Below are 27,261 nucleotides of genomic sequence, written 5' to 3'. Positions count from 1 at the left end.
ACTCAGCTGTGTCATCAAAGTGTCTTTGTTGTCACTGCAGATTTTAGGGGATGGGCTTGTGCTGCTAATTACGAAGTCTGAGCAGTTTGGATACTCTTGGAACTTGTTCTGGCTGCCCTGGAGAAATTCACAACCAAATTGGCCCTGTCCAAAAACTTTTGGGATTGTTGAAACATACACAGAACAAATACCCTTGTCTGCTCAGTCTCATAATTATCACAAATAATTTTGGTTTCATCTTCATCAGTTTTAGAAAACTGTTTGCTTTGGGCAGAGTTGTAAGCCCTGGTGGGATTTGAGGAGCAGCAGGAATGGAACATCCACATCCATGCAGGAAGTTCTCCAGAGATTTTTCAAGCAGAACACACTGGAGTCCAGGCTTATTTTATTTGGTGCAGCATTTTGTGTGTCTCATTTTGTTGGGTTTTTTTGGTCTGTAATGATGAATCCCCCAAATGTTCTGCTGTCCCTCACTCACAGGTTTGTGCTTCCTCAAGTGTTCATTTTGTGTTTTCCTTTGTAGGTCCCACCAGGTGCCTTCCCTGTACGTATTGGGTCTTATGTGTGCAAAACACCTTTTTTGGGTTTAATTGTGTGATTTCTTCCTTTCTTTTCTCTCTCACTCCTGTCCTGGTGGTGTTTGAGGCTGGGACTGTCCCTTGGTTTGTGAAGCCTGCAAAGAGCCCTTTAAACACACTGGACCCAATTTAGGGCCCTCACTTCTTCCTGTCCTGGTGGTGGTTGAGGCTGGGACTGTCCCTTGGTTTGTGAAGCCTGCAAAGAGCCCTTAAACACACTGGACCCAATTTAGGGCATGAAGTCATACATTGTAGTTGCTTAATTTTCATTAAATTATTACAAGTCTTCAAAGACATCCTGAGTATTACAAAAGTGCCTTTTTAAATTCAGAAGTACCTCAGGTTTGAACTGTGTGCTTGAAGTGCTCCTTGTGGGTTGCATGTGAAATCTTTTGTGTGGATTGTGATAATTTTCTACTTAAAATTCCATGTTAAACAGTTTATCAGAGACTAGCCTTGTCTCCATGACCCAGTAATGTCACCAGAAATCACAATGCTGAAATCCACGCTCCAAAATAAAATTATTTAAAATAATAAATTAGAGAAAATTGTGTTGGCAGTGTACCTGGGGTTGTTCTCTCTCACATGAAATGTTCAGTTAAGCCAAGCTGGCTTTTCAGGCAGCATAAAATGGGATAATAATGTCCAAGATCCCTGACAATAATGTCAAATATCCCTGGTAATAATGTCCAAGCATAACAATGCTTTTCCAGATGAAGGGAATAAATTGCTCTGTGGCTCTGACATGCCTGGGAGGTGGTAAAATAGGCATTGATTGCTGTAAAGGCAATTACCTTCCATATTAGGAGAACATTTCTAAGACAAGGATAGCAAAGGAATAGGACACATTACTCCAGGAGGGTTTGGGATCTCCATCATTGGTTTTTCTCAGGAATAAATTAGGGAAAAAAAGTGCTGTTTATTAGTGTTCAGAAGGACATGAAAGCAAGAACTGCAACACGAACTAGGGGTTTTGTAAATTGAATTCTTAACGGACTTTATAATGTCTACCAAGTGAGCAATTATGGGCAATTACCTCACTTAAGTTTTCCTGGAATTAAGAGGTGGCTGTTTGCATTGCTGGCTGTAAAATGAATTTTCATTTTCCTGGGAGCTGCAGTTGCAGCTTTAGGCACTGAGGAACCACTGGTGTGGAACACTTGGATAATTCTTTCCCATGGCTTCCTGGAATGTTTTCTCATTTAAATCGTGGAATCTTTGCTTTTTGGGGGTTTTATTTGGGCTCTTTTAAAGCAGTTTGTCTGTCTTGGCGTTGTGCTGCTCTGTCCTGGTGCCACCTGCTGCAGGTCAGGGTTGGCTGGGGGTTGGGGACCTGTCCTGTGCTCCCAAGGGTTTTAATCCTCCAGGAATGGCACTAATGGAGGGACCCTTCCAGAAGAGCTTTGGATTCAGAAAGAGTTAAGAGAAGTAATACTCCTTTGGGGATTTTTTACTGAATTCCACTTTTCTCCTCTCGGGACTTTTTTCTGGAATTCAACTGGTTCTTCTGCCTCTGTAGGCATGGGATTTGTGGAATGACATTGGATAGCAGCTGGTAAAATCTGGATTTTCTGTCCTCGCTGGTACCAGTCCTCTGGTTCCTCACCTCCACATTCCTGGATGCAGTTTAAAGCAGTTTTTACAGGACTTGTGACCCAGGCTTTTGCATTTTCCTGGAATTTGCGTTCCCCTACCAACAGAAATAAACTCTGTAACTCGTGAGCAAGAGCAGCAGGAAGTAAGGTTAAATCAAACAGATTATGGACAAGGACACAGAAAGTTATTGAAATACTGTGGGCAACAAAAACAAATGTAGTTTGTTTAAAATTTTTACTCATGTAGAGTCTGATCAGTTAAATAACTCAAAAACACCCCGAAAGAGGTGGAAATCAGGATGATCCAAGTCCTCAAGAAGCCGTGAGTAAATTTACAAGGCTTTTTACCTTAAAATACTACTTTTCAGTTCATTTATGATGTTTTCCCCCCATCAACTGAGAGGTTCCTAATTCTGCATCAATATTTTTTGGATTCTTTCTGGGATCTAAAGAGACCCCCTGAGCCACCTCTGTTTCCTGAAATACTTCACCACATGTTCACTCTTTGTTCAGTGCACCAACCCAGCTGTTTTATTGCTCTGTTAATCAAGTTAAGCTTCTTTTGGGTTTTAATATGAAGATAAATGCTTGAATCTGGTTTCTTATATTAAATTGTATTTGGCTTAAAAAATGTTGTTTAATGGGGGGAAAAGACACTTATTTTAAAAAGTATACCAAACAGGTATTTGTTTACAATTGGATTTTCTTACTCTAGTGGTTCTTAATAAATTTTTCATCAAGATTAGATTTTTAGGCTAGCAGTGAGGGGTTTTTTTTACCTTTTTTTTTAACAGTTTTTTAGCTTTTTAGTCACAGCATTTGTGCTTATTTAGGTTTCAACTAAAACAAGCACTTGCAGCGAGTTGGAGACTTAAGAGATTTAATGTCCTTCTGAATTTGTAACAAAATGTTCTTTTTTCCCTTGGTGTTGCTGAAAGACCAAGGATCCACAGCTCCATCTCTTCCTGAATGACTACACCACGTTTTTCACTGTGACCCAGAGTGGCATCACCCGCTACCTCACCCTGCTGCAGCCCGTGGACAGGGAGGTCCAGCAGCTCTACACCTTCTCTGTAAGTTAAAAGAATGCTACTCTGGCACATCTAAAAGCTATTTATCTCCAAGTTTCATAGCAAAATTGGAAGGTCTACTCATTATAGTGGCCACAGTTGTGGCAATTATTATCTGTAGAGCATAAATTTCCATCAGACATCAGCGCTGTGTCTTTTATTTTTTTTTATATGATGATTCCTGACACAAAAGTCTTGCTCAGACATAAAACAACAAGGGCACAGATTAATAGAAACACAAATGAAAGGAGAATGGCGTAAATTTCCATCAGACATCAGTGCTGTATCTTTTATTTTTTTTTTATATGATGATTCCTGACACAAAAGTCTTGCTCAGACATAAAACAACAAGGGCACAGATTAATAGAAACACAAATGAAAGGAGAATACAAGAAAACTATGCATAATTTCTGTCCTTCTGACAGATATCCAGAGGTTTAGGTTGGATATATCTTCACTGAAAGGGTTGTGCAGCCCTGGCACAGCTGCCAGGGCAGTGGTGGAGGCACCATCCCTGGAGGGATTTAACAGATTGGAGACATGGGGCACTGGTGGCCTTGGCAGCGCTGGGGGAATGGTTGGACTCCATCTTGGAAATATGTCCCAACATAAAGGAATCTATGATTCTATGCTGATCAACTCAAGGCTCTTCTTCATAATATAACTGCTGCAAAACATTATCATATATTACAATAACTATATTATATAATTCATTACTTATCATTAATTAACACATAATTAATTCTTAATTAATTAACACATAATTAATTAACAAGTAAATAAAATCCTCTGCCTTCTGCTTTGTTAACAAAATACTACCTTGCCTTGAGGATATTATCCGGGATTTTGCCCCCACAAAAATGTAATTGCCTAATCTTTCTTCTCCAATCAGCACAGTGTCCCAGTACTTTGCTTAGCAGTTGCCCAGAAGAGGGAGAGCAGTGAAGGATGAGTTGGTTGAGAGCAGCATTTTAGATTCCCCTGCCAGCACCTTCTCCGTGGCCCCAGGATTGGTGCCTGCTTCTCATCCCTCAGCAGGATCTGAGCCTTCTTTTTTGTTCCCAGCCTTGCTTTTCTCATTGCCTTTTTCCCCTCATCCCTGGAGCCAGGAACATGAGCCTTGTCTTGGGCTTTTTGCTTTATTTTTGTCCCCCCACCCCCCAAGAAAGAAAAAAGAGATGGAAGAAAAAAAAAAAAACTGAAAAAAAACACAGCCAGCACTATTTAAAAAAAAAAAAAAAAAAAAAGGGAAAAAGCTTAAATGGATCTAGTATTCCCTAAGGTTGTGAGTGAAGCCAACAGCCCTACAGCGATTTGGAAATAGGCTGTGGGCAAACCCAGTTCTTCTGCAGGGGTTCCCAGTCTGTGGTTCCCTATTTTCTGTCCATTTTCATTGGAAAGGAGAACTCAGATTTCCTCTGTGGAATAAGAAGAGCCCCCAGCTCTGTAATTCCCACCTCAAAATGTTGTCTGGGAGCTCTGATGCCTTGACAAGGCTGACCCAGAACAGAGGCCAGACAGAGTTAAAGAATAAAGTAGGGATTCCTCCATTTTAAGTGGAACAGAGAGCTCAGATTTCCTCTGTGGAATAAGAAGAGCCCCCAGCTCTCCAATTCCCACCTCAAAATGTTGTCTGAGAGCTCTGATGCCTTGACAAGGCCGACCCAGAACAGAGGCCAGATACAATTAAAGAATAAAGCAGGGATTTATTAAAAGGAAGTGCACGCTAAAGCAGCACAATCTGCAAAATATAAAAACTAAAACCTGAGGCATCATGTTTAACAGTGCTCCTGGGTGTGATGATATCCAAGTGACATTCCATGAACTCAACAGTTTCCATCCCAGCCCCATCCCTGTGAAATTCCCAGTTATTTCCTCTCATTTCTGTCCTGGAAAGGTTTGGATGTATTTGCTTTGCTTTTGCCCTGAGTCTTGCACGTGCAGGCTTGAGCTCTGCTGAATCCTCCTGTAATGGTAAAATGCACAGAGAAACAAAATGCTGGTTTTGGGTTGTGAGGCTGTGTTTTCTCCTGTTGGGATTGGATTTCTCTTGGAATTGTATTCCGAACACACTATTAAAATACTTTTCTGTCCTTTTCTGTCCTTCTGAAGATGACAGCTTCTGATGGAGTCCAGGAGAGTGTCCCAGTGACTGTCAACATCATGGTGATTGATGCAAATGATAATTCCCCAACCTTCTCCAACATTTCTTACAATGTCAAGATCTATACGGATATGAAGCCTGGGGAAGGTGTTATAAAGGTAATTTCAGGGCTTTTATTACCTTTGTAAACTCACTCTTTGTTAACAGTATGTAGCCTTGTTCATCTCAGTTGGAAATGCACTGAAACCAGGTAGAAATGAAGTTTGGGTGTCTTTTTATCCACTTCACTAATTAAATATCTATTCAAAATTGCTAATATTAAATGTCAGGCCTGTTGTAGCTGTAGAGCTGCAGCTCAGCAGCTTCCTCTGAGGTTCCACAAAATAATTTTCAGCTGAAAAATCTCAAAAGAAAAAGAAAATTCTCCTTTATTGGCAGCAAATTGAGATAAAACATTTTGGGACAAGAGGTCAGCAGTGGAGTAGGACATAACCAGGAATGTTTTCCCATGCCAGAAAACCTGCTGGTTTTTGTAAGTTTGTTTGTAGAGCAAATGAGCAATGAAATGTGGGTAGAACATGGGCCCAGAGAGAAGCAGTTTCATTTAAATTTTGCCAGCACTGATTTAGGTTTTAGTGCAGGACTGGAGGTGAATCCTGGTGACACTGAAATTAGAGGAAAAAGGCTCTTTTTGTGTAATTCTTCCAAGATCTCAGCCCTGCTCTGAGTGCTGCCCGTCCAGATGGATGAGAAGACAAGATGCCATTGGTGGCTTTCCAGAGTGGTTGAAGGCAGTGGGAAAATTGGGAAAATAAAATTTATCAGCTGACTTAAGTATAAAATGCCATTTTCTGAACTGCAATCAGGAATTTGAGTGTAGCAGTGATGAGGAGACAGTTCAGAAAATGGCATTTTCTGTCCCTCCTGTCCCTCTTGAGCTGTACTTTGGCCTTTGCATCTTCAGCTCTTCCTTTGTGGTGTTTTGCCCCCTCATCAATTTGGACCATGAGTGCTTAAAAACCATCAGGGACAGCCACAGGGGCATTTCCAGCAAGATTTGAGGGAAAGAGCAAGTTTGAAGCATACTTAAATTCCTTAAAATGGTGCACAAGGCTGGGTGGAAACACCACAGCAAATACTGTTGTCCTGAAGGAGCCAGGCAGAAAATGTTGCTAAATGAGATTTCTGCTGGGGAAAAAGAATGTTTTCTACTCAAAGTTGGCCTTGAGGATGCTCTGAGCTGCCTGAGGTGTGTTAATGGTGCCTGGGCTGAAGCAGAGCAGCTCCTGAGCTGGTCTGAAGCTGCTGAAGTGTTTCTGTGTTCAGAGGGAAGGTGCTGCTCTCCAGCTCTTCAAACACATCCTGGTCTTGCAGCTGCAAACATTTTACAAGCCTTGAGGCTTTCAAAGAGCAGGAGGACACATTTATTTGGCAAATTGAGCCAGAACAGCTCATTTTGGAAAGGAATAATGGGGAAGTTGGGCCTTTAGCTCACTTCTACTAAAACATTTAAATTCCAAGAGTAAGGTTTTTCCAAATCATGCTTCTGTGTGCACAGCCAGCACAGGGATACTTGCAGATTTTGAGTTTATAATCTGGTCAAAGGGAAGAGGTAGAAAATTCTGGCCCGTTTGGGAGAGCTGTTGTTTTTCAACTCATCCCACATTACCAGATGATCTGAGTTTTTCAATTACCCACTTAAAAAAAAAAAAAAAAACAAACCCAAAAAACACAAAAGCAAAGGGTCAAGTCTTAGGATTTCAGAGGACTGGTGACGATGCCAGAAATAAAGAGGGCCCAGCAGAGGACGGACCTGGAGCTGCTGGAGAGAGCCCAGGATGGGCAGAGGCATGGAGCAGCTCTGCTGGGAGGAAAGGCTGGGACAGCTGGGGGTGCTCACTGGAGAGAAAAAGCTTTGGAGTGACCAAACTGTGGCCTTGCAGGGCCTGAAGGGGCTACAGGAAAGATGGAGAGAGACTATGGACAGGGGATGGAGTGACAAGGGGGAATGGCTTCCCACTGCCAGAGAGCAGGGATGGATGGGATATTGGGAATTAGGAATTGTTCCCTGGCAGGGTGGGCAGGCCCTGGCACAGGGTGCCCAGAGCAGCTGTGGCTGCCCCTGGATCCCTGGCAGTGCCCAAGGCCAGGCTGGACATTGGGGCTTGGAGCAGCCTGGGACAGTGGGAGGTGTCCCTGCCCGAAGGCAGGGGATTGGATGGGTTTTAAGGTCTCTTCCAAATCAAACCATTCCCTGATTCTCTGGTCAGGATTTTGGGCAGCTGCACTCTTTGGTAGGTTGCTCAATCTGCAGATATAAAATACCTATAAATATATATATACACACACTTCGTATATGTAAAGGCTTTATAAGACTTTTCTCAAAGGCCAAACTGATGTTTCTTTCCCATTTTTTGAACCCTGACAAAGTTATTTTGAGGGGTGCTCATCTTATTGTCTCCACGAGGAGCAAAGTCACCTTTTACCCCACCCTCCCTCCTTGGGTTCAGGATTCTTTGGGATCCTCTGCTGGGAGAGGATGCTCATCTCTGATGGTTCCCAGGGGAAAACAAAACCACTTTGTCTGACCAGAGAAAAGCAGGTTAGAAAAAGAACACTGACCTCAGAGTGTCTGGACAGTCTCATAACCATCTATAATAATCAGACTGATTTTCAGCCTCTTGGCTTTTATTATCCTTAGGGTAATAGTCTTACACCTCTTATATTTTTTTCCAGAGTGCAGTTGCAGGAAAATGTACAAATAAAGTGGACAAATAACCCCACTATGTGGTTTCTTGCTGCCTCATTTTGTGGGACATTGTTTTGATTTTACTCCTGAAAATAGCCCCAAAACATAATAGCTTTTAAGTTACTTGTGTTTGCTGTCTGGTACACTCTTAAAAAATAAAGGAAATTTCAAAACTCTTACATTCTGCTTGAAAATAACAACAAATCCAGGCAAATATATTCATTACAAGCAGAATTTAATTTTTTCCCCATTTTTTTTTCCTTTTTGCCTGCATGGTTAGACCAAGGATTTTTACTTTTTCCCTGCTGCCTTTCAGAGAAGTGACTAAAGCAGGTTTTATTTTTATTTCAGTTGTCTTCTTTCAGTGCTTGTGAAATTGTTTCAGGCCTTGGTTGAGGAGAGTTAAGTTTAAATCTCTGTGTTTTGCTCCTTTCAGCCTGAAAATTTCTCATTTTTCCTTCTCCTTTCACAGGTATTTTATTGTGCTCCCTGAGAGTTTCTCAGTTGAGAAATCTGTACTTTAAAACAGTTGAATGTGGTAAATAATAACTGTCACTAGAAAGATTATTAACAGTAAACCTAGTAAAGTACTTAATTCCATCTTTTTTATGTTATTATATTTTTGCTGCCTAGTTTCCCATTTTTCCACTGCTGTGACTCAGATATTGAAATGAGTTCCACATTGATGGGTGGAGTTTGCAGCAGCAGTGCAAAAAAATTTCATCTCAATAATTTAAATCCACTGCTTTTTTTTTTTAGACATCCCTCATTTTTGTATTCAGGATGCAGGGAATAGGGAATATTGAGCAGGAAAATGAGAGGTGGGAAGGGATAGAGGGTGGCAAAAAGTATTATTCACCGAAATCTTGGCCCATGAGGAGATTTTTTTGTATTTTGTCTTTACAGAAAAACTAGTGGACTGGCCATAAATGTAATTAACAGAATCCCAGAGTAGCTTGTGTGGGAAGGGACCTTAAAGCCCATCCAGTGCCAACCCCTGCCATGTGCAGGCACACCTTCCTCTGTCCCAGGCTGCTCCTGTCCAGCCTGGCCTTGGGCACTGCCAGGGATCCAGGGGCAGCCACAGCTGCTCTGGGCACCCTGTGCCAGGGCCTGCCCACCCTGCCAGGGAACAATTCCTAATTCCCAATATCCCATCTATCCCTGCCCTCTGGCAGTGGGAAGCCATTCCCTGTGTCCTGGCACTCCATCCTTTGTAGAGAGTCTCTCTCCACGTTTCCTGTAGCTCCTTCAGGTCGTGGAAGGTCACAGTCACGTCACCTGAAGCTTCCCTTCCCCAGGCTGAAAAATCCCAGTTTTGCTCTTCTTATATCCTACTTCAGATTATCCATGTCTTAAATTCTGCCTGATTTCCTGGTGCAGTGGCATGACTCAGGTTCAAGGGCTCTCTTCCAAGAACAATTAAATAATTCCCTGATTGAAAATGGAGAATAAAATACTCAGGGGATCAGTGTCCTGTTCCCCTCTGAAACCATTCTGTCTGATAGCACCAGTACAAACTAATTTTTAAGGTCCGGCCCCAGCTTAGCCCAAGTTCTTGATTTACAGCTCCTAAATATGCATTGTACCATAAAAGAGCAGGACAGTTTAGTGGAAATCTTAAGATCATGGAATATCCACAGCTGGAAGGGACCCACAGGGATCATGGATCCATCTTGGCCCATGAGGAGATTTTTTGTATTTTGTCTTTACAGGAAAACTTGTAGACTGGCCTTAAATGTAATTAATGGAATTACATTTACATTACAGGGGATCCAACCCCTGGCCCTGCTCAGCCACCCCAACAATCCCACCCTATGCACCCCTGGGAATGTTTTCCAAACTCCTTGAGCAGCCTTGGGGCTGTGACCTGTTCCATACCTGACCACTCCTGAACATTTCCCTAAAACAATCCTCATAGAAGTCATCTCCAAACCCCACTTCATCTTTTATTTACATGTTTATTTGCAACCTTTTTGCCTTCTGCCCATCAGGTGATTAATTTCCATCTCCAAAGCAAACCTGATTAGAAGAGAGAGAAAACAAAATTGGGCTTTGTTTGCATTGCTCAGCCAATATCCCTGCAGACTCAAGGAAAAAATAATGGATTGAGATTTGATGAAATGTCTGAAGGAGATAATGAAAAAGTATCTTGACCTACTCAGAGATCATTATGTGGGGTTGAGTCAAGTTCAGGAATATCTCCCTAACAATCCTGGAATTTTTCCATCACACTGAATCTGGTGAAAGCTGCTGGGAATGTTGATCATCATTTTATCTGTCCAGGGCCAGGTGACCCCAGATGTTGCTCTGAGAAGGTTCCAAGTGAAACTTTGAAACCCAGTTTCCTCCAGTAATGAACAGTCTGAGCAGGGTTCATATCATAACCAAGATGTGTCTTTGTAAGCTTAAGGCCATCCTTCTAAGCTTAAGGCCCTCCTTTTCCTCCCAAGAAAACCGCTTCTTCCTGCAGCAGAATCCACACCTGTTTTGCCAGACTTTTGTACATTAAATTTTGATGCAATGGAGCTGATCCTGCTGGATGAAAATTTCTTAGCAAAGTCAATGAAACCTTGTTTTGTTCATCTGCCTTTACATTTTAGCCTGTTTCTTAAATCTTGTTAACTATGAAGCTCTATCGGGCTGGGACAGCTGGAGATGGGATTTCTGGAATCATATATTGTGGCACCAGCTAAATTTTAATTCTATTTAATCCCAGGTTTGATTCCTGGTTTTGCCCCCAAAATGTTTTTCAAATTACTTATCTTTCCAAGCATTTGTAGGTTTAATTAACCTTCTTAATCTCTGTGCTTGTGTAGTCAATTAATTTTCCTTTTTCATGTCGTCACAGTAAAAACTGGCCTGGTTCCAAATCCTGCCATTAAATCCTCAGGACTCTGTATTTTGCATAAAGGTTTTATTTATCTTTTTGTATGTGTGTCTGTTACTTTTGAAGTTCAGCAGACAAGGTTTTTACAGCTCTGTCAATTGGGTGGATAATTAGTCTCTGCAAGGTTAATTAACACACCCAGTTATGTATAGAAGCTATAGAAGGAGTGATTAAATTGTAGTTTTCATAGCATGGCTCCTTCAGAATTCCAAAAGAAATAAGAGAATGAGGTAGATAAAAAACTCCCACACAAATGTTAATTTGCTTTTTTAATTTATTTTTAAGAGGACATGACCTCTGTTCCATGATTTTTGGGACATTTTAAGCATTTATCCTATGTTCACTATACAATGTGTCCCAAAATGCTATAGGAGATAAATTAGGATTTTTTTTTTTTTTTTAAAGCTATTGTGGGCTTAATCCTTGGATTGGAGAATATTTATGACTTTCTAAATGAAGTTTTGTGTTTCACTTTGTACGTGAAGGATCAAGATTATTTTAGAAACCATTTAGATCCCTGAGTTTTTTCCTGGAAGTGTCCAAGGCCAGGCTGGATGGGCCTCTGAACAGCCTGGTCTAGTGGACAGTGTCCCTTCCCATGGAATTGCATGAGCTTTAAGGTCTCTTCCAACCCAAAGCATTCCATGATTCCATGAATTCACATCCTCCCCTTGGTGCTCAGTGTTGCAAATGGGATTAACTCAGATATTTGCAGCTTTGGGGTTGATTCTTGCTTTAGTGGCAAGGTTTGGTTTCTGCTATTCTGAATCTTCAGACATTCTTGGGCCAAGGATGATAGTTCCAGATGGTGGTTTGGCAGTTTTGAGTGGTGGTTTGGCAGTTTTGAGTGGTGGTTTGCAGCTGTAGGTGGTGTTTTGGCACCTTTGGGTGTTCCTTTGGCAGTTTTGCCTGGTGGTTTGGCAGTTCTGGGTGGTGGTTGGCAGCTTTAGGTGGTGACTTGGTAGTTTGGGATGCCCATTTGGCAGTTGCAGGTGGTGATTTGGCAGTTCTGGGTGCTGGTTTGGCAGCCTTGGGTGGTGCTGTGGGAGGCTGTGAGCTGCTGATGGGATGCTGCGCTGATCGATAGATAATTTTCTATCATAGCATGGCAGGGCCTTTGGGGGGGGGTCCTGTCCCTGACTCCAGGTGTCACAAGGTGACAAGAGGGGCCCAGAGGCAGAAGCTGAGGCTGCTGTTTGGCTGGCCTTGCCTCAGGGAGTGGCTGTTGATCCTGCCCTTGGCCTCGCAGTCAGTGCTGAGGTTTTCTGTCACTGCTGACATCCAGCATTCCCATCCTCCATCCCTGCTGCCCCAGGGTAGGAGTGTTTGTGTCAGGAAAGCCAAGGCAGAGACCTTTGAATTTTCATCCTCACACTGGGATCCCTGAAGGGATCGTTCCAGAGGCTGGGATTACTTTGGACATCCTAGGAAAGCTCTGCTGTCACCCCTGCTGATGTCCTTTCCCATTCCCCACCTCCCACTGGTTGCCTGGAGCTGGGAGCAGCAGAGGACCCCAGGGTGCCATCATTCCCTGTAACTTCCACTGCCAGCTGGATGCGCAGCTGAATGCTGTGGCCTCTTGGATGTTCCAGTGCTGCTCAGACCACTTTATTCCTTGTGCTGTTTGGGGGAATGTTTTCCTATGGAATGAAAAGGCAGTTGAGGAACCTGCATATCAGCAAAACAACTCCTAAGGGAGGAAGAGACAACAAGACCAGGTTGGACAGGGCTTGGAGCAACCTGGGATAGTGGAAGGTGTCCCTGCCCATAGCAGGGGGTGGAATGGGATGAGCTCTAAGTTCCCTTCCAGCCAAAACCACTCTGGGATTTTCTTCCATGATTCACTAAAAGCAAATGTATTTCCTGGGCTCTAATTCCTGGCTGAATGTATGTTTGATTTAGCATAGCTCACTACAGAAACAGGATAAACCCACTGCCTTTTCCAGGGGGAAGAGAAGAACCCCCTCATTTCATTACGTTCACCTCTGGAATTTGGGTCTAATACCAGGATTTAGATTTTTCTCAAGGATTTAAAGACAACGTGGCACTTGGGAACATGGGTTTAGTGGTGGCATTGGCAGTGCTGGGTTAACAGTTGGACTTGACCATCTTAGAGGGCTTTTCCCATCTGAACGATTCCATGATTCCAAGTGTGTTTCCATATGGGAACAGCTGCCATTTCCCTTCCACTTGGCTGCCACAGCCATAGGTGCATATGAACACAAACACTGCTCTCCAGTGCTTGAGGAGAGCTTGGAATGCCAGGCCTGGAGATGAGATTTTCTGGCACTGCCAGGGCTATCACCTGGAAAAGTGGAGAGAAGAATGGAAAATAAAGAAATATAAACCTTTCATTACTATTGAAACACAAAAGATGTCAAAGACAAAAAATGTCTTCTCCCACGTGCTTATATTGAAAGTCTTATATATTCCAACCCACCCGAGAGAATAAACTCGGTCTAAATAAGTTTTTTAATTTGTGTCCTAAAATAATTGTCTTGCAATCTTTAGCAAGCAGTTTTTCTCTGATTCATTATGTTTTTACACCTATTACTGTTCATTTCAGCTGTCTCTTTGTTAGAAATTCCTGTGTGTGTTCCAGATATTGGAGCTCCTCTCTCCTCCTCCGGAAATCGCCTTTCCAGAGCACGTGGAAGTGTTCCCCTGCTGACCCTGTGGTTTTGCCTTGCAGCTGACGGCCGTGGATGCAGATGAGGGAGCCAATGGGCAGATAGTGTACGAAATCCTGGCTGGGGATCAGGGAGACTTCACCATCAACGAGCACACGGGCCTGATCACCATTGCTCCAGGGGTGCTGCTGGCCGTGGGCCGCTCCTACGCCCTCACTGTCAGAGCGTCTGACAGTGCCCCCCCTGCACAGAGAAGGTAATTAATGCATTCCCTAATTGCTCCAGCAGCTCAGCAGTAACAACTGTGCCACACCCCACGGCCCCATGTCTCTAGTCCGCATCTTCATTCTGGAAAAGTGACACACACACAGTAGAATTCTTATCCTTTGTGGTTCTTTGTCGCCACATTTCTCTTTGCAGAGAAAAGCAAGGCACAATTCTTCCCAAGGATTTCTGAGATTCACATTCTCTCAACCTCAGAGAAAGGAAAAACAAGGCTTATCTCATTTGCTGTGCTTGTGTTTGTGCCAAAGTAGAATGCAATATGGAGATTGTTTACCCAAAGTGATGGTGTTTTGTTTCCTTGGCCTGCCAGGGCCAAGTGTGTGTGTGTGTGTTGGGACTGTCGACTGAGTCACAAGATGTTGTGCAGTTGAGTGCCTGGCAGATTCAATTTAGATGTAATGTTATATGGTATAGAACAATATAGTATAATAAAGTAATTAATTAGCCTTCTGATATCAATGGAGTCCTCCTCATCATTCCTCCTGGACGCTGGGCAAAAATATCACCAATATTTGTGGTCCTTAATGATGTTTCCCTTACAGCACTGGATTTTCATGATTTCATTTTCTTGCCATGGTCTGTTATTTAAAAGTTCCCAGTTGTGCTGTCACTGTGCATGTCTGTTCATTCATTGAGGTGAAGGGGTGGAAAGAAGAAAGCAAGTGAGAAGGGAGATGCTTTTTGCTCAGAAAATGCCAAAGGGATCCCAAAGAATGGGGTTGCTGAGCTGGAGAACCTCTCCAGGTGTAGGGTGTGCAGTGTCCCTACTAAGACCAAAATTCCTAAGGGCAGAATTCTCTCTGTTGTACTCCAGCTGAAAAAGAAGAGCAGACTTCAAATTTAGGATTTAGGCAGGGAGGGGAACATGATCATCTTTAAGGTCCCTTTTTACCCAAACCATTGCATGATCTATATGTTCAAAAGCCAGCAGAGGTATCAAGCCCTGCTTACCTGTTTCTGTGGAGTTTGTGTTCTAAATGTGCCAAAATGTCATTTCATGAAGGTGTGGATGGAACCAAAAAAATGTCTCTGGTGTTCTGGGCCAGGTATTGATAATGTGACAATCTCCTTGTCCAAAGAGCATGAAGGGAGGAACAGGAGGTTCCAGCATTCAAACCTCCCACAGCTGTAAAGTGAAAGCCTCTTCTTCAAAAGGGAAATGTAAGAAGGAAAGAAAACACAAGACTAGGATTTCAGTACCTGGATTTTTCTCAGGACCTGCTGCTTCTATCATGTCTCCAAGAAAGCAGCTCATGCTGTTGTGCACACATTTTATAATTACTGTCCATTCAACCTGTTAAGTTGTTCATAAAATTAACATCTGGTAGCAGTCCCTTGGCTGAATTTCACTCTCTTTTTCCTCCTCCTTGCTTTTTTGATAAACCCTCTTGAGCTGGTAGTAGGCTGCTGGTAGTGCTGAGGGGAAGACTGAGGACAATTATGCATTTATTTTGTGTAGTGCTTCAGAGAGAGGGCAAAAAATCAGTAATTCTCCTTCAGAGAGCCTGAGATCCCCATGGTGTGACTCCACACTACAGCTCTGATTGCCATCAGCTCCTTTTGTGCTGGAGAAATCTTTGTGTTGCCTAAATATATGTATTTTTGAGGATGGATGTTGGGAGCCTGTGCTTCCTCCTCTGAAAATGCCTTCAAGGCAAATAAGAAGTGGAAAGCTTTGCCAGGATAACCAGTCACCTGGAAAGTGGCTGCATTTCAGTCTCCCCCCTTACTTATGCACAAAGGAAAACCCAGCCACTGAGCATGGCTCAGGAATTGTAGCTCTGCAGCCTTTGTGAACACAAATTGAAATTGGAGTTTGGACTTCTGTGTAGGTTTGTTGGGGTTTTTTTTTGCATGGAATGACATTTAAAAATGTTGGTGGGTGGCTGTGTCCCAACTGAGATTTGGGGTTTGAGTATTATTCATTATAACTGTTCATGTAAGTTGTTGAGATACCATGGAAAAGACCTCCAAGATCATCAAGTTCAACCTAGTCAACTAAACCACAGCAAATGCCACACCCAGTTGTTTCTTGAAACCTTCCAGGGCTGGAGAATTTACCCCTTCCCTGCACAGTCCACTCCTATATTGAGGCACAACAATTTCTATTTTGGGGAAAAAGAATGACAACATTTGTAAAATCAAAGAATTTCAGGTCAGACTTTAAGCTTTTTACAGTCCCTCAGATTCCTGCACATGGGATTCATATCACTTGGTGATACAGGGTTCTGCTGGATCAAGTCAACATGAATGGAAATCCATTCATCCTAGATTTTCTAATTGCCCACAGCAGCTGTGGCTGCCCCTGGATCCCTGGAAGTGCCCAAGGCCAGGTTGGACATTGGGGCTTGGAGCAGCCTGGGATAGTGGAAGGTGTCCCTGCCATGGCAGGGGTGGCACTGGATGAGTTTAAGGTCCTTTCCAACCCAAACCATTCCATGATTACATGTGGAGATTATTTAAGTAGAGATGAGGATACAGTTGACTTTCAATCAGCTGGTAGCTGTTTTTCCATGCTGGAGTGATTTTGGGAGCTCTCTGCAGTTCCCAAATGCTTTACAGGTCTCTGTGTATTCACCTGCAAACACCAGCTGCAGTGCTTGGCTCTGCTCCATCTCCTTCCCCTTCCCATGCCAAAGGAGAATTTGCCAGCTCCTTAACTGGGCTATAACCCACACAGAAAACACAGGGGAAAGATGCAAGGTGTCATTAAAAAATGGATTGGAATTGCAAAAAGAAAGCCATCTAATATTAGAATGCTTTTAGTTTGCAGACTATTTGTGCTTTACTTCTGTGATTTTTGCCTTAAATATTTGAAGAAAATTTGCTTCCTATTCCTAGAATCCCAGAATGGTTTGGGCTGGGACAGACCTTAAAGCCCATCCAGTCCCAGGGCAGGGACACCTTCCACTGTCCCAGGCTGCTCCAAATGTCCAGCCTGGCCTTGGGCACTTCCAGGGATCCAGGGGCAGCCCCAGCTGCTCTGGGCACCCTGTGCCAGGGCCTGCCCACCCTGCCAGGGAACAATTCCTTCCCAATATCCCATCCATCCCTGCCCTCTGGCACTGGGAAGCCATTCCCTGTGTGCTGCCCCTGAATCCTGTCACTGTGTGTGTGGATGTGCCCTGAGGGGCAGAGTCCCTTCCCTGAGGGTGCTGTTTGTCCTTCTGAGCAGCAGTTTCTTATCCTGGAGCATGGCCATGGGATGTGTGACAGTCCCCAACACATTCCTCTCAGCCCTGGCATTGCTCTGCCCAGCTCCATCAATGACCCAGACCTCCAAAACCTGCTGGGAAAGGACAGTGAGAAATACCAACAGCACAGTGGTGACTCTGCTCAGCCACAATTTTGGGCAGCTAATTAAGGGTATTGGTCAGTAATATGTTGTTTTCATGTTCATTGAGCTCTCTCAGACAGTACAGCAGTTGTTTCAATAAGAAATGTCTGGTAATTTTGGGTAGCCCCCTCTAATAAAGCTCTGGAGTTTGCTAGCCCTGCAAGAAGCAGCTCTTTGGGTTCATGATTTTCTTCTCTCTCTTCCTGCCCCACCTCCAAAAAACGTGGGACAAATTCCTTTGTTTTCTTTCCTGCCGCTCTAAAACCTGAGCTTTATCAACCTAAATCCAAGGATTTATGAGGGGAAAAGCTACACCTGCAGCACAGCACTTGCTTTTCTCAGGGGTTTGTTCTGGGGTGGGGATGCTGTGCTGACATCCAGGAGGGGAGGCAGGTGGGATAATGGAGCAGAGAGGCAAGAGAAAGATCCGTTGAAGGCAGATTTTTAATCCCACATCTCCAGGGGGACTCCTGGCTCCCTTTCTCAAGTTGAGGATGTTGGATATCAAGTGGGTTTACAGGGTGTTCTGTGCAGGGTCTTCCCAAAGAACCTTCAATATTCCACCTGGAATGCTGTTTGCAGTCTGTTTGGGACAGGGATTCAGTGCAGCTCAAGGGTTTGCAGCCTCCTGCATTGCCACTGCTCTGAAACAGGATTTATTGCTCTGGAGTGGGGATTATTGACCCACAGCATCACAGCACAGTTGTGTGCTTTGCTTCTCCCAGCATTTCCCTCTCTGCCAGCATTCCCTGTTCCCGCTTTTCCAAGCAAAGGAAGCAAGCTGGCTGTCAGCAGGGATGCTCCAGGGGTGGCTGTTGTGCGTGGCAGGAGCAGTTCCCAGCCTGGAATTTGAGCTGCTCCCACAGAGGACACAGTGCATCGGGAGCTGTTTGGTTGTGGAGCGTGCACTGATATCTCACTGCTGTTTTTGAAAGTACACCACTTTGGGCTGCTTTGGGGAAATTATTGAGCTTTTCTTCCTGTTCAGAGTTCCTCTACAGCTCCTGAAAGGTGCCTGTGCTCAGGGGGGGTTGGTCTCTTTCTCCAGGCAGCACTGACAGAACCAGAGGACACAGTCTCAAGCTGCACCAAGGGAAATATAGGTTGGATATTAGGAAAATGTTTTTTTACAGAAAGGGTGATAAAGAGCTGGAATGGTCTGCCCAGGGAGGTGGTGGAGTCACCACCCCTGGATGTGTTTAAAACAGACTGGATGAGGCACTGGGTGCCAGGGTTTAGTTGAGGCGTTAGGACTGGTTTGGACTCGATGATCCTGAAGGTCTCTTGCAATCCAGTGATTCTGTGGATTTTGTGAATGTGGCAGCCTGCTTTCCTTTTGATCCAGAAGGAAAAATATGTCCTGAAGCTTTTAGAGGCGCAAAGGGAGGCTGTTAGAGCTCGAGAACACACAGTGTGTAAAGCAGCCACTGTGGGTTGCCTCGTGGATTGGATTTATTGATTCTGACTGGTTTTGACTGGTTTTTCCCCCCTTGCACTGCAGGAGCTCCATCACCACTGTTTACATCGAGGTGCTGCCTCCCAACAACCAGAGCCCCCCACGCTTCCCACAGCTGATGTACAGCCTGGAAGTCAGCGAGGCCATGAGGATCGGCGCTGTTCTCTTAAACCTGCAGGTACACAGCCTTCCCTGGCACTCCCTGAGGCTCCTGAAAACCTCTCCACCTTCCTACCCTCTGTGTCATGCCATGCACAAGCCATTCCTTGCATCCGGGGGAAAAAGGGGCAGTTCAAAGGGATTTAAAATTGTTTTGTTTTGATCAGCAGCCTCTTTTACGTGGACTGCAGAGAAAAAGGGCTCATTTGGCTATTTCTGTTACTTCTTTGTTTGATTTGAATATTGTAAAAGATGCTGTAGGCTGAAAATGGAACTGCCCAGAGAAGCTGTGGCTGCCCCTGCATCCCTGGAAGTGTCCAAGGCCAGGCTGCCTGGAATTTGGAGCAGCCTGGGATAGTGGAACATGTCCCTGCCCATGGCAGGAGGTGGAACGAATTGATCTTTGGTTTGGATTGCAAGGGACTTCATTCTGGGATTCTGTGATGATTATATTAGAAAAAAATTCTGAGTGGCTGGGAACTTGAAAGGCCTGTGATTTATTGTGTTAGAATCTCTCTCTGTATTTGCCAGCAGATCAGAGGAGCTTCAGCACCTCATTCATGGGGAATTGCAGCAAGATTTTGGGCAATTTGCTTTCCCTAGCCTGTTGTTTTTGAGAAATGCCTGAAGGTATTTCTACCCCTTGGTGTGTATGAGATCCCAGCTCTGTCAGCCCCAGGATTAGTGGGACCCAGCAACAGGCTGACAGGGAGCAGAGATCCCAGTTCTGTCAGCCCCAGGATTAGTGGGACCCTGTGCCCTGGGATCAGGGATCATGCAACTGCTTCTGGCCAGGTCCAGGAGCAGGAACATCCCTCATCATCATGCAGCAGGACCAGACCTCCCCTTGTTGCACTAATAGTTAAAAAATCAGTTCTCTCCTCATTTATTTACTGCTCCTTATCTACTGCATTGTATTCTGCCTCAAAACCAGCTGTGTAAAATAAGGAGATAAATGGTAACACTTTATTGAGGTTTTTTTGAGGGATCAGGAACTTACTTAATGCTGTGTTTAGCAGTAGTGAAATAAAGGAGTTCTAATTAACTCACTGAAGCAGGTGGATGGGAAAGCTCCTGCTAAAATGGTTTCCTGCTGAAAGACTGGGATTATTCTGGCTGGTTAAGCTCATACAGTCACCTGTGCTGAGGGAGGATGACTGATTTAACTCAGTGCTGCCAATTAACTCCTGGCACATCTGTGGTGCCTGCAGGGAGGGGGGAGTGGCAGGGCCAGGCTGTTCAGGAGCCTTCTCCTCCCCAGTGAGAGACACTTGGGGTTGGAAGCCCCAAAGAGGAACAGGAGCCAGGAACATGCTGAGAAACAGAAACATTTGTGTTTCCTTGACAGGTGCTGGAATCTGTGGCTGAGAGCCTGAGGGATCTTTGGAGGCAGAAAAAAAACTCTTGGCAGGTTTTAGTACTGAAGGATTTGATGGGATTTAAATGTGGTTGGAAAATGAAGCTCCAATGGAATAATCTGCTTTAATGTTTCACTAAACCCCAAACAGCCCATTCTGGGCTGGCCCCACTGAGGGACCTCAGGGCTGAGTCCAGTCCTGGGCCCTCCTGGCCAGAGAGCCCTGGAGGGGCTGGAGCGTGGCCAGGGAAGGGAACGGAGCTGGGCCTTCATTTTATGAAAAATACTCGACTTTTAAATCCAAAATATGCTTGGCTTTATCTTTGCTCTTGTTGGTCTGGTAGTCCTCAACCTAAAATGTGGAAGATGGAGGAGGACTTCTGCAAGGGTCTGGAGTGCCAGGACACAGGGAATGGCTTCCACTGCCAGAGGGCAGGGATGGATGGGATATTGGGAAGGGATTGTTCCCTGACAGGGTGGGCAGGCCCTGGCACAGGGTGCCCAGAGCAGCTGTGGCTGCCCCTGGATCCCTGGAAGTGCCCAAGGGCAGGTTGGACTCTGGGGCTTGGAGCAGCCTGGGACAGTGGAAGGTGTCCCCCCCAATGGCAGGAGTGGCACTGGATGGGCTTGTAATTGGGCTCCCAACCCAATTCCAAGTCCAGTTCCCTCGTCTTGCATTAAAACCTACATCTCTATTAAAGGACGTCTCCTGTGGGCAGCATAATTCTGTTCTCATCTTCCTTTTTTCCCTCCTGTGTAAAATCCACCAGGACATTTTAAACATTCATAAACTGAGTATTTAAACTTCTGAAATCCTGTGCTGCCTTTTCCAGGCAACACAAAGTTCCCTGTTATGCACCCTGGTTTGGGTTTTATTGCCTGTGTTCCATCGATGATATGGAATATCACCAGGCCTCAAATATTGAACAAGTTTTTTCATGTGTAAATTTTCACACTGGTGTTTCTTTTCCTAAGTCTTATCAATCCAGTCAGTGTTTGGGCTGGTGCAGGTTTAGAAATTATGCTTTTATGGCTCTCTTAGTAATAATTTGGTAGTTCTGCATGCAGCAGGAGGGTTACAAAATCCTGTAGAGAGCCAGCAAAACTTTTCAAGTATCCCCAAGTTATCAAATCTGAAGATCTGCAAAACATTAGGGTTAGTAACAATACAAATGTAGCTGCTTTAAATTTGCCCTTTAGACTTTGGAAAAATAAAATTCACTTTTTTCTTGTCCATTAACATTTCTTTTGCTGATGATGGAGGGCTTTATTTCTTTCTTATCCCCTTATTTATTTTCTAATGCACCCGGCTGGTCTTGACTGGTGTTTTAATTAACAACATTTGAGATTAATGCAATATTAAATGATCTCCGCTGCATTAATTTGTAAATAAACCTCAGAGTTTATTGCATGCCTGGGAGGCGTTTATGGCTTCATGTTCTGCCAGCCATTATTAATTAAAATATGCAAATGCTGTCATTTTTCTGGGAGCCTGCAGAACAAATAGGGCTGTTAGCAGGGTCCAGTTATGTGCTGAACAAGGAGTTAACATGGAATTGTTGTGTGCAATTTATGGGATCACTTTGTGCCATTGATCTGGAAAAAATCAGGAATAGGTTGCTCTTCTCCCTTGCCTTTGGTGGTTTTCTTGTGTACACAAGAACTTCGTGTTCTTTGCTTTTAAAGAAAGCAGGAGTTTTTAAAATCAATGATTAAAAGCAGTTTTTAAAAACAACTTTTCACCCCTTTTTTAAAAAGATTTTCTGTGGGGATAAGGAGAAAATGAAATCGATGACAGCCAGTCTGATTTTCTGGCTTCCTGAGGGCTCTCTGACTTGCTATGAGAGAATGCAGGCCACAATGATACCCCTGAGACAGCTTAATGTGAAGGGAGGGCAGGATGCCCTGCAGGGAAGGTAAAAGGAGGACAAAGGGCTAAAGGCAGGAGCAACCTGGGATTCTGGTGGTTTGGGATCAAGGACAGTCCTCAGAGATGTCAGCTCCTCACATGGTCTGCCTCCAGTGCTTGCAGCATTTTGTGTTCTTGGCTCAGATCCTGACTGTTCATGTCCTCAGGCCAAGGAGATCCAAATTCCGCCCACACCCCGTTACTCAGTGCCACCCATGGAATTTATAAACAATTTTCCCAGTCTGTCATCGATGTTGTGGATGGGAATATTGATCAGTGCTGGGAGAGCTGTACACACCTGAGCAGAACTGAGTCAGTACTAGCACTACCCACTACTGCCTGGCCTTCATTTTGATGATGGGTTTAATTCTTGCTTAATCCCACCCTCCACTTGGAAACTGTTGTTGGAGCTCCTTTGGGAAAATGTCCCAACAAGCAGAAGGAAACACCTTCACCATGGCTCAGCTACTTTATTGATCCACAGTTTCTGCCCCGTTCAGGAGACTTGTTGTCCTGTTGGAAAATCAGATTAAATTGCTTCAGCATCCTTTTGTGCTGGAGAAATTCACTTCTGTGTCATCCATCTGCATATTGGCATTGCAGGGAACTTACAAATAATTTGGATATTTGTGGGTTTCTGGGAATTGCACTCCACCTGCCTGGTGTGTGATTTCCTGGCTCATTCCTCCATGAAGGATAGACCTTGGGTTTGCCCTCCAGCTTTTTTGTTCTCTGGGAGTGCTCAAAAAAAAATCTCTGATGGCTTTGAGATTGCTCCAGCCCTTCTGTACACCAGGATGGACTTCACCAGACTTGAATTCCAGAAGTTGATGCAAAGACGCTCTGTTTATGAACATCTTCTCTGCCAGACTCTTGCTCAGCTCTCAGCTGAAGTTTTGCCCCAGTTAATTTGGTTTGGAGCTGGAACAGGGGCAGTTTTACCCCTCTGACTCTCTGACTGTTGATGTCTCAACATCATCCCTTCTGCTTTTCAAACCACTCCTCAGGTTCCTTCTGTAACTTAAAGATTTCTTTGTTATCCTTTGTCATCTCTCCTGTTTCTGTTCCAGTTTTGCCTTGATTTCTTCTGGCTGTGTCTCCATCCAGTTTTTTTTGCTCTTTCTTTGTGCTGATCCCTTCCATCTGACTTAGACCCTGTTTTTTATTTGGTTAAACCAAGTTGTTTTCTTACTGCATTCCCTTCTCTGCCTGCACGTTTAAATGGTTTGTGCTTCTGTTCCTAATTCTGGGGCGGTGTTTGAGTTGGGTTTTTTGTTATTCTTCTTGGGTTTTTATCTCAAAAACTGCTTTTTAGGTGGTCAGCTCAAAGCTACACAGCCTTTGATTGTGGCCCACAGAAACAACTTGACAGGAACAAGGGGGGCGGTTGGCCTCTTCTCTCTTAGACCAGAGGAAATGGCCTCAGGTGGCACCAGGAGAGACATCAAAAGTAGTTTATTTAACTTTTGAAAGATTTTTTTTTGCCCACCTAATAGGTGGAATATCCTCATTTTGGTGCTGTTAATGTCTGATCTTAAAGGCCTTACCCTGATCTTCAACCCCCAAGAAGCAAATTATTGTGGAGGGTGAGAACTGCAGTTGGAACTCACTGGAGCATCAGCCAAAGACTGGGATTCTAATAAAATAACAGAAAGAGGGATCTTGATAAGAAATGGAAATGAAGAATGGGAAGAAAGGAAAAGTTCAGTCTAATCAGTGTAGAGCTGCAGAAAAATAGAAGGAAATTACTAAAGCCTGAATTTCATACTCATGCTGCTGGACGTAGCTGTAGTTTGGTAATTAATTACTTATAATTAATAGTATTTATAATATATAATATTATAATATAATTAATAGTAATTATTATCCTGCATTCAGGATATTGTCATTTCTGTGCAGCACAGGAATTCTGATGTGCTCCAGCTTTATCTTGAGTAGCCCATCAATAACTGGAACTGCCTTAGAAACAGGTATTGGTGTCATCTCTGTGGGAAACTTTCCTAAAACTTAATTCCCCAGTTTCTGCATAGAAGGGAAGAGAAGAAACCTTTGCCACTGACTGAATTTTACCCTCTTTTTTCCTTCCCTAAAGGCTTTCGATAGAGAGGGCGACCCCATCAAATACCTCATTCAGAATGGAGATCCTCAGCAAGTGTTTAATCTCTCTCAGAGGTAAGTGGGAAACCCTTGGAAAACAGACTTGGAGTTTATCAGCCCAAGGAGAATGGAGGAGCTGAGAGAAAAGGGTTGTGCTCAGACACCTTCAGCTGCTCCTTCAGACATCAATGAGAGCTCTGTGAGCCAAATTCCACTCTGGGCTTTGTCACTGGCCACTGTTTATTTATTTTAAACACTTTAGGTAAGAGAAACTCACTGAGGTGGAAAGATTCCATTTAAAAGAGTGGCCAGGGATTAATTAAAACCCTTTTACCTGTCAGCTCCTGACTAATGGCAGGGACAATTTTTGCTTTAATTTCCTGACTTGTTATGGTTTAGCCTGTAGTGAAAAGCCTTTTGAGCATAGCTTAAGAACTGTATTTTCCTTAAATTGAATTCCAGCTTAAATAGAGTGAGAAAGAGAGGGTTTGTTATGAAATGTTAGCACCAGATTGGTCTGTGCCTGGCCCACCACCCTTTATTTACCTATTATTAGCTATTAATTATTATTTGCAATCCAAAGTATCCTTTTCCTTGCAGGAGAAACAGAGGGTGGTGAGCCGACTTCCCACATTAAGTGATGGTACAGAAGTAACTTGGGGCTTATTAATTCTGGTGCAAAATAATTCTCATTTGGAGTGAGGGAAAGATTGTGAACCTAAATACCTAAACCTCCTGAAACAGGTTGATGTTTTAATCCGGGATTATTCCTGTATCCAAGTGGAGAGCATTAGGAATTGGCTCATGGCTTTTCTTGGCTTTCAGCCACAGAAAGCCTAAAAGCTCCTACAAAGAGGAGCCTCGGTGTCAGCAAGGTAGTGGAGCTCAGGTGCTCATAGACCTCTCCCAGGTACCCTGCTAACGTGTCCTGGTGTTGTTTCATTGCCAGCTCTGGCCTGCTGGCCTTGGGAAAGCCCCTGGACAGAGAGAGCACTGACCGCTACATCCTCATCGTCACGGCCTCGGATGGCAGACCCGATGGGGTGAGTGTCCTGGTGGGGCCTTGAGAAGGCTGACCTAGAACAGAGGCCAGATACAATTAAAGAATAAAGCAGGGATTTATTAAAAGGCCTCCACGGATCCACCTTGGGCAGCACAAGAGCCCAGCCAGGGCTGCACCCAAGATGAACCAAAATGGTCACAAAATGCACAACTGCTCACGGGGTCTGTCACTGTGATCAGTTCTGCTCCATTTGCATCTTGGAATTAATTGTCCAATTACAGCTTTAGGTTATGAAGTCCCATCCTGCTTGTTTTTCTCTCTTCAGATTACATTGTTTATGTTCTTGGGCCTGAAATTTGGATCATTTGTCCTTGGTCCCCAGCTAGAGCAGGAATTGTTTTGTCTCCCTGCTCTGTAAAGAGAGTTCACCACCCTTAATGTGGAGCTCAGAACTACACACCAAAGCAGCACAGAATCTGAAAAATATAAAAACTAAAACCTGAGGCATCAGAGTGTGAACGGGCTGGACAGCACTGGCCACCTCCACGTGGTCTGCTTGTGTGTTTTTCATGGATCTTGACCAAACCTATCTGAAATCTGGGAGTTTTTCTTTGGTTGGTGTGGGTGAAGCCTGTGTGTCACTGCCTTTGATCATGGACAATGGGATTTTGCTGCTGCTTTGTGTTACTCTTTAACAGCCAAGGGTTTGTTTATTCACAGATGTTCATCTTCTATTTCTTCTCTGTGCTGTTCAATACCCACTCCTCTTCTTCCCTTCTCCCAGATGTGGAAGTTTTATTAGTAATTTGTACTTTATCCAGTCATTTTCCACAACTGACTGTTCAGCTCTCCAGAAAAATTCAGAAAAATCCCACTTCTCTTTCAAAAATAACAATTATTTGTCAGGAGCTATCTCCACGTCTTTTATATTTGCACCGATCTGTGACCCCGCAACCAACCCCACCAACTGCTGCTCACACTTGTGTTTAATAGAGCAAAATGGTGATTTTTTTTTTTTTCAATTTTCATGTTACATAATGCTGGACTATTTAAGGATATGTGTTTATTGATCAGGCAGAGGCAATGGAATTATTTTTCCTGAAAATTTGCAGCTGGATTGTGCAAGGTCTCTGGGAATGCAGCAGCTCTGACATGGAATAATAGCACAGGTGGGGGAGAAATCTCTGTACATCTGACCTTGTGTATAAGGGCAGATCTAAAAGAATTTCAATAATAATTAATAAATAACAGGAATGCATTATCTGGGCTGTTCTAGAAGGATTTGAGATCGAAACAGGACTGTCTCTGACACATTGCTACAGAGTGATCATGAAAATTCTGGGATTTGGACCTGTGCTCATTGTCACAGAAGAAAATCTCATTTATTTTTTCTGTCTCATGCTCTTTTTAGCTTCTTCACCTTACAGTCTTAGCCTTCCCTACTCAGGATTTACTCAGAATTTCCACACACACACAAAAATATCAAGGAAGCCTTTATACAATTTAGTGGCAACATGGAGTAATTATAACAGTCTCCACCTTTTCCATGAAAAAATCTGGTTACAGCTCTTGTGGGCTTGTTCTTCATGAACTGCTCTCACAGCTGTGAGTTCAGTGGTTTTGATCTCAAACTCTCAGCTGGGAAATCTGAAGATGTAAATTAAAGACTTGCCAGTTGGTTCAGGCTGTGTTACGCTCCTGAAATACTCTCTGGGGTGTAAAAAAAAAAGGGACTGAAAAGCTCATTCCTTTTCCTTTCATCTAGAGAGAGATTCATTCGCTTTGCCCCGGGATTAAGTGGCCAGCAGATTAATTCTAACATTCTGAAGGTGATAGTTGGGGTTTTGAAAGGAAATCCTGTTAATCATGGCACAGTGCTTAGCAGAAAATAGTTGTATGTGAGCTGAGATATGGTGTTTGAATCTCAGTTCTGGAAAAACCACCCAAAATATACCATGGAGGGCTCCTTTAGAGCTGTCCCTGGACTGTGCTGTTGAACACCTCTTGAAGTTCTTGTTACTGGTTATAATAACAAAATCCAC

At 43.8% G+C, this 27,261-nt stretch overlaps 1 protein-coding gene across 4 annotated transcripts in view; it reads left to right on the top strand.

The window, feature by feature from the left end:
• The window catches only part of PCDH15 (protocadherin related 15), a 258,742-nt gene that overhangs the window by 117,727 nt on the left and 113,754 nt on the right, over positions 1 to 27,261 (top strand). For all 4 annotated transcript variants that reach the window (XM_041474168.1, XM_041474178.1, XM_041474192.1 and 1 more), the window contains exons 11-16: positions 3,112 to 3,246; positions 5,356 to 5,505; positions 13,679 to 13,872; positions 18,740 to 18,872; positions 24,212 to 24,291; positions 25,166 to 25,259. In XM_041474168.1, the coding sequence (XP_041330102.1) occupies positions 3,112 to 3,246; positions 5,356 to 5,505; positions 13,679 to 13,872; positions 18,740 to 18,872; positions 24,212 to 24,291; positions 25,166 to 25,259 (786 nt within the window). The remainder of the gene's footprint in view (positions 1 to 3,111; positions 3,247 to 5,355; positions 5,506 to 13,678; positions 13,873 to 18,739; positions 18,873 to 24,211; positions 24,292 to 25,165; positions 25,260 to 27,261) is intronic.

The sequence above is a fragment of the Pyrgilauda ruficollis genome, unplaced genomic scaffold, assembly GCF_017590135.1.
Source record: "Pyrgilauda ruficollis isolate IOZ18807 unplaced genomic scaffold, ASM1759013v1 scaffold11, whole genome shotgun sequence".
NCBI lineage: Eukaryota > Metazoa > Chordata > Aves > Passeriformes > Passeridae > Pyrgilauda > Pyrgilauda ruficollis.
Note: the sequence above shows the minus strand (reverse complement) of the source record. Positions and strands in the feature narration are given on the sequence as shown.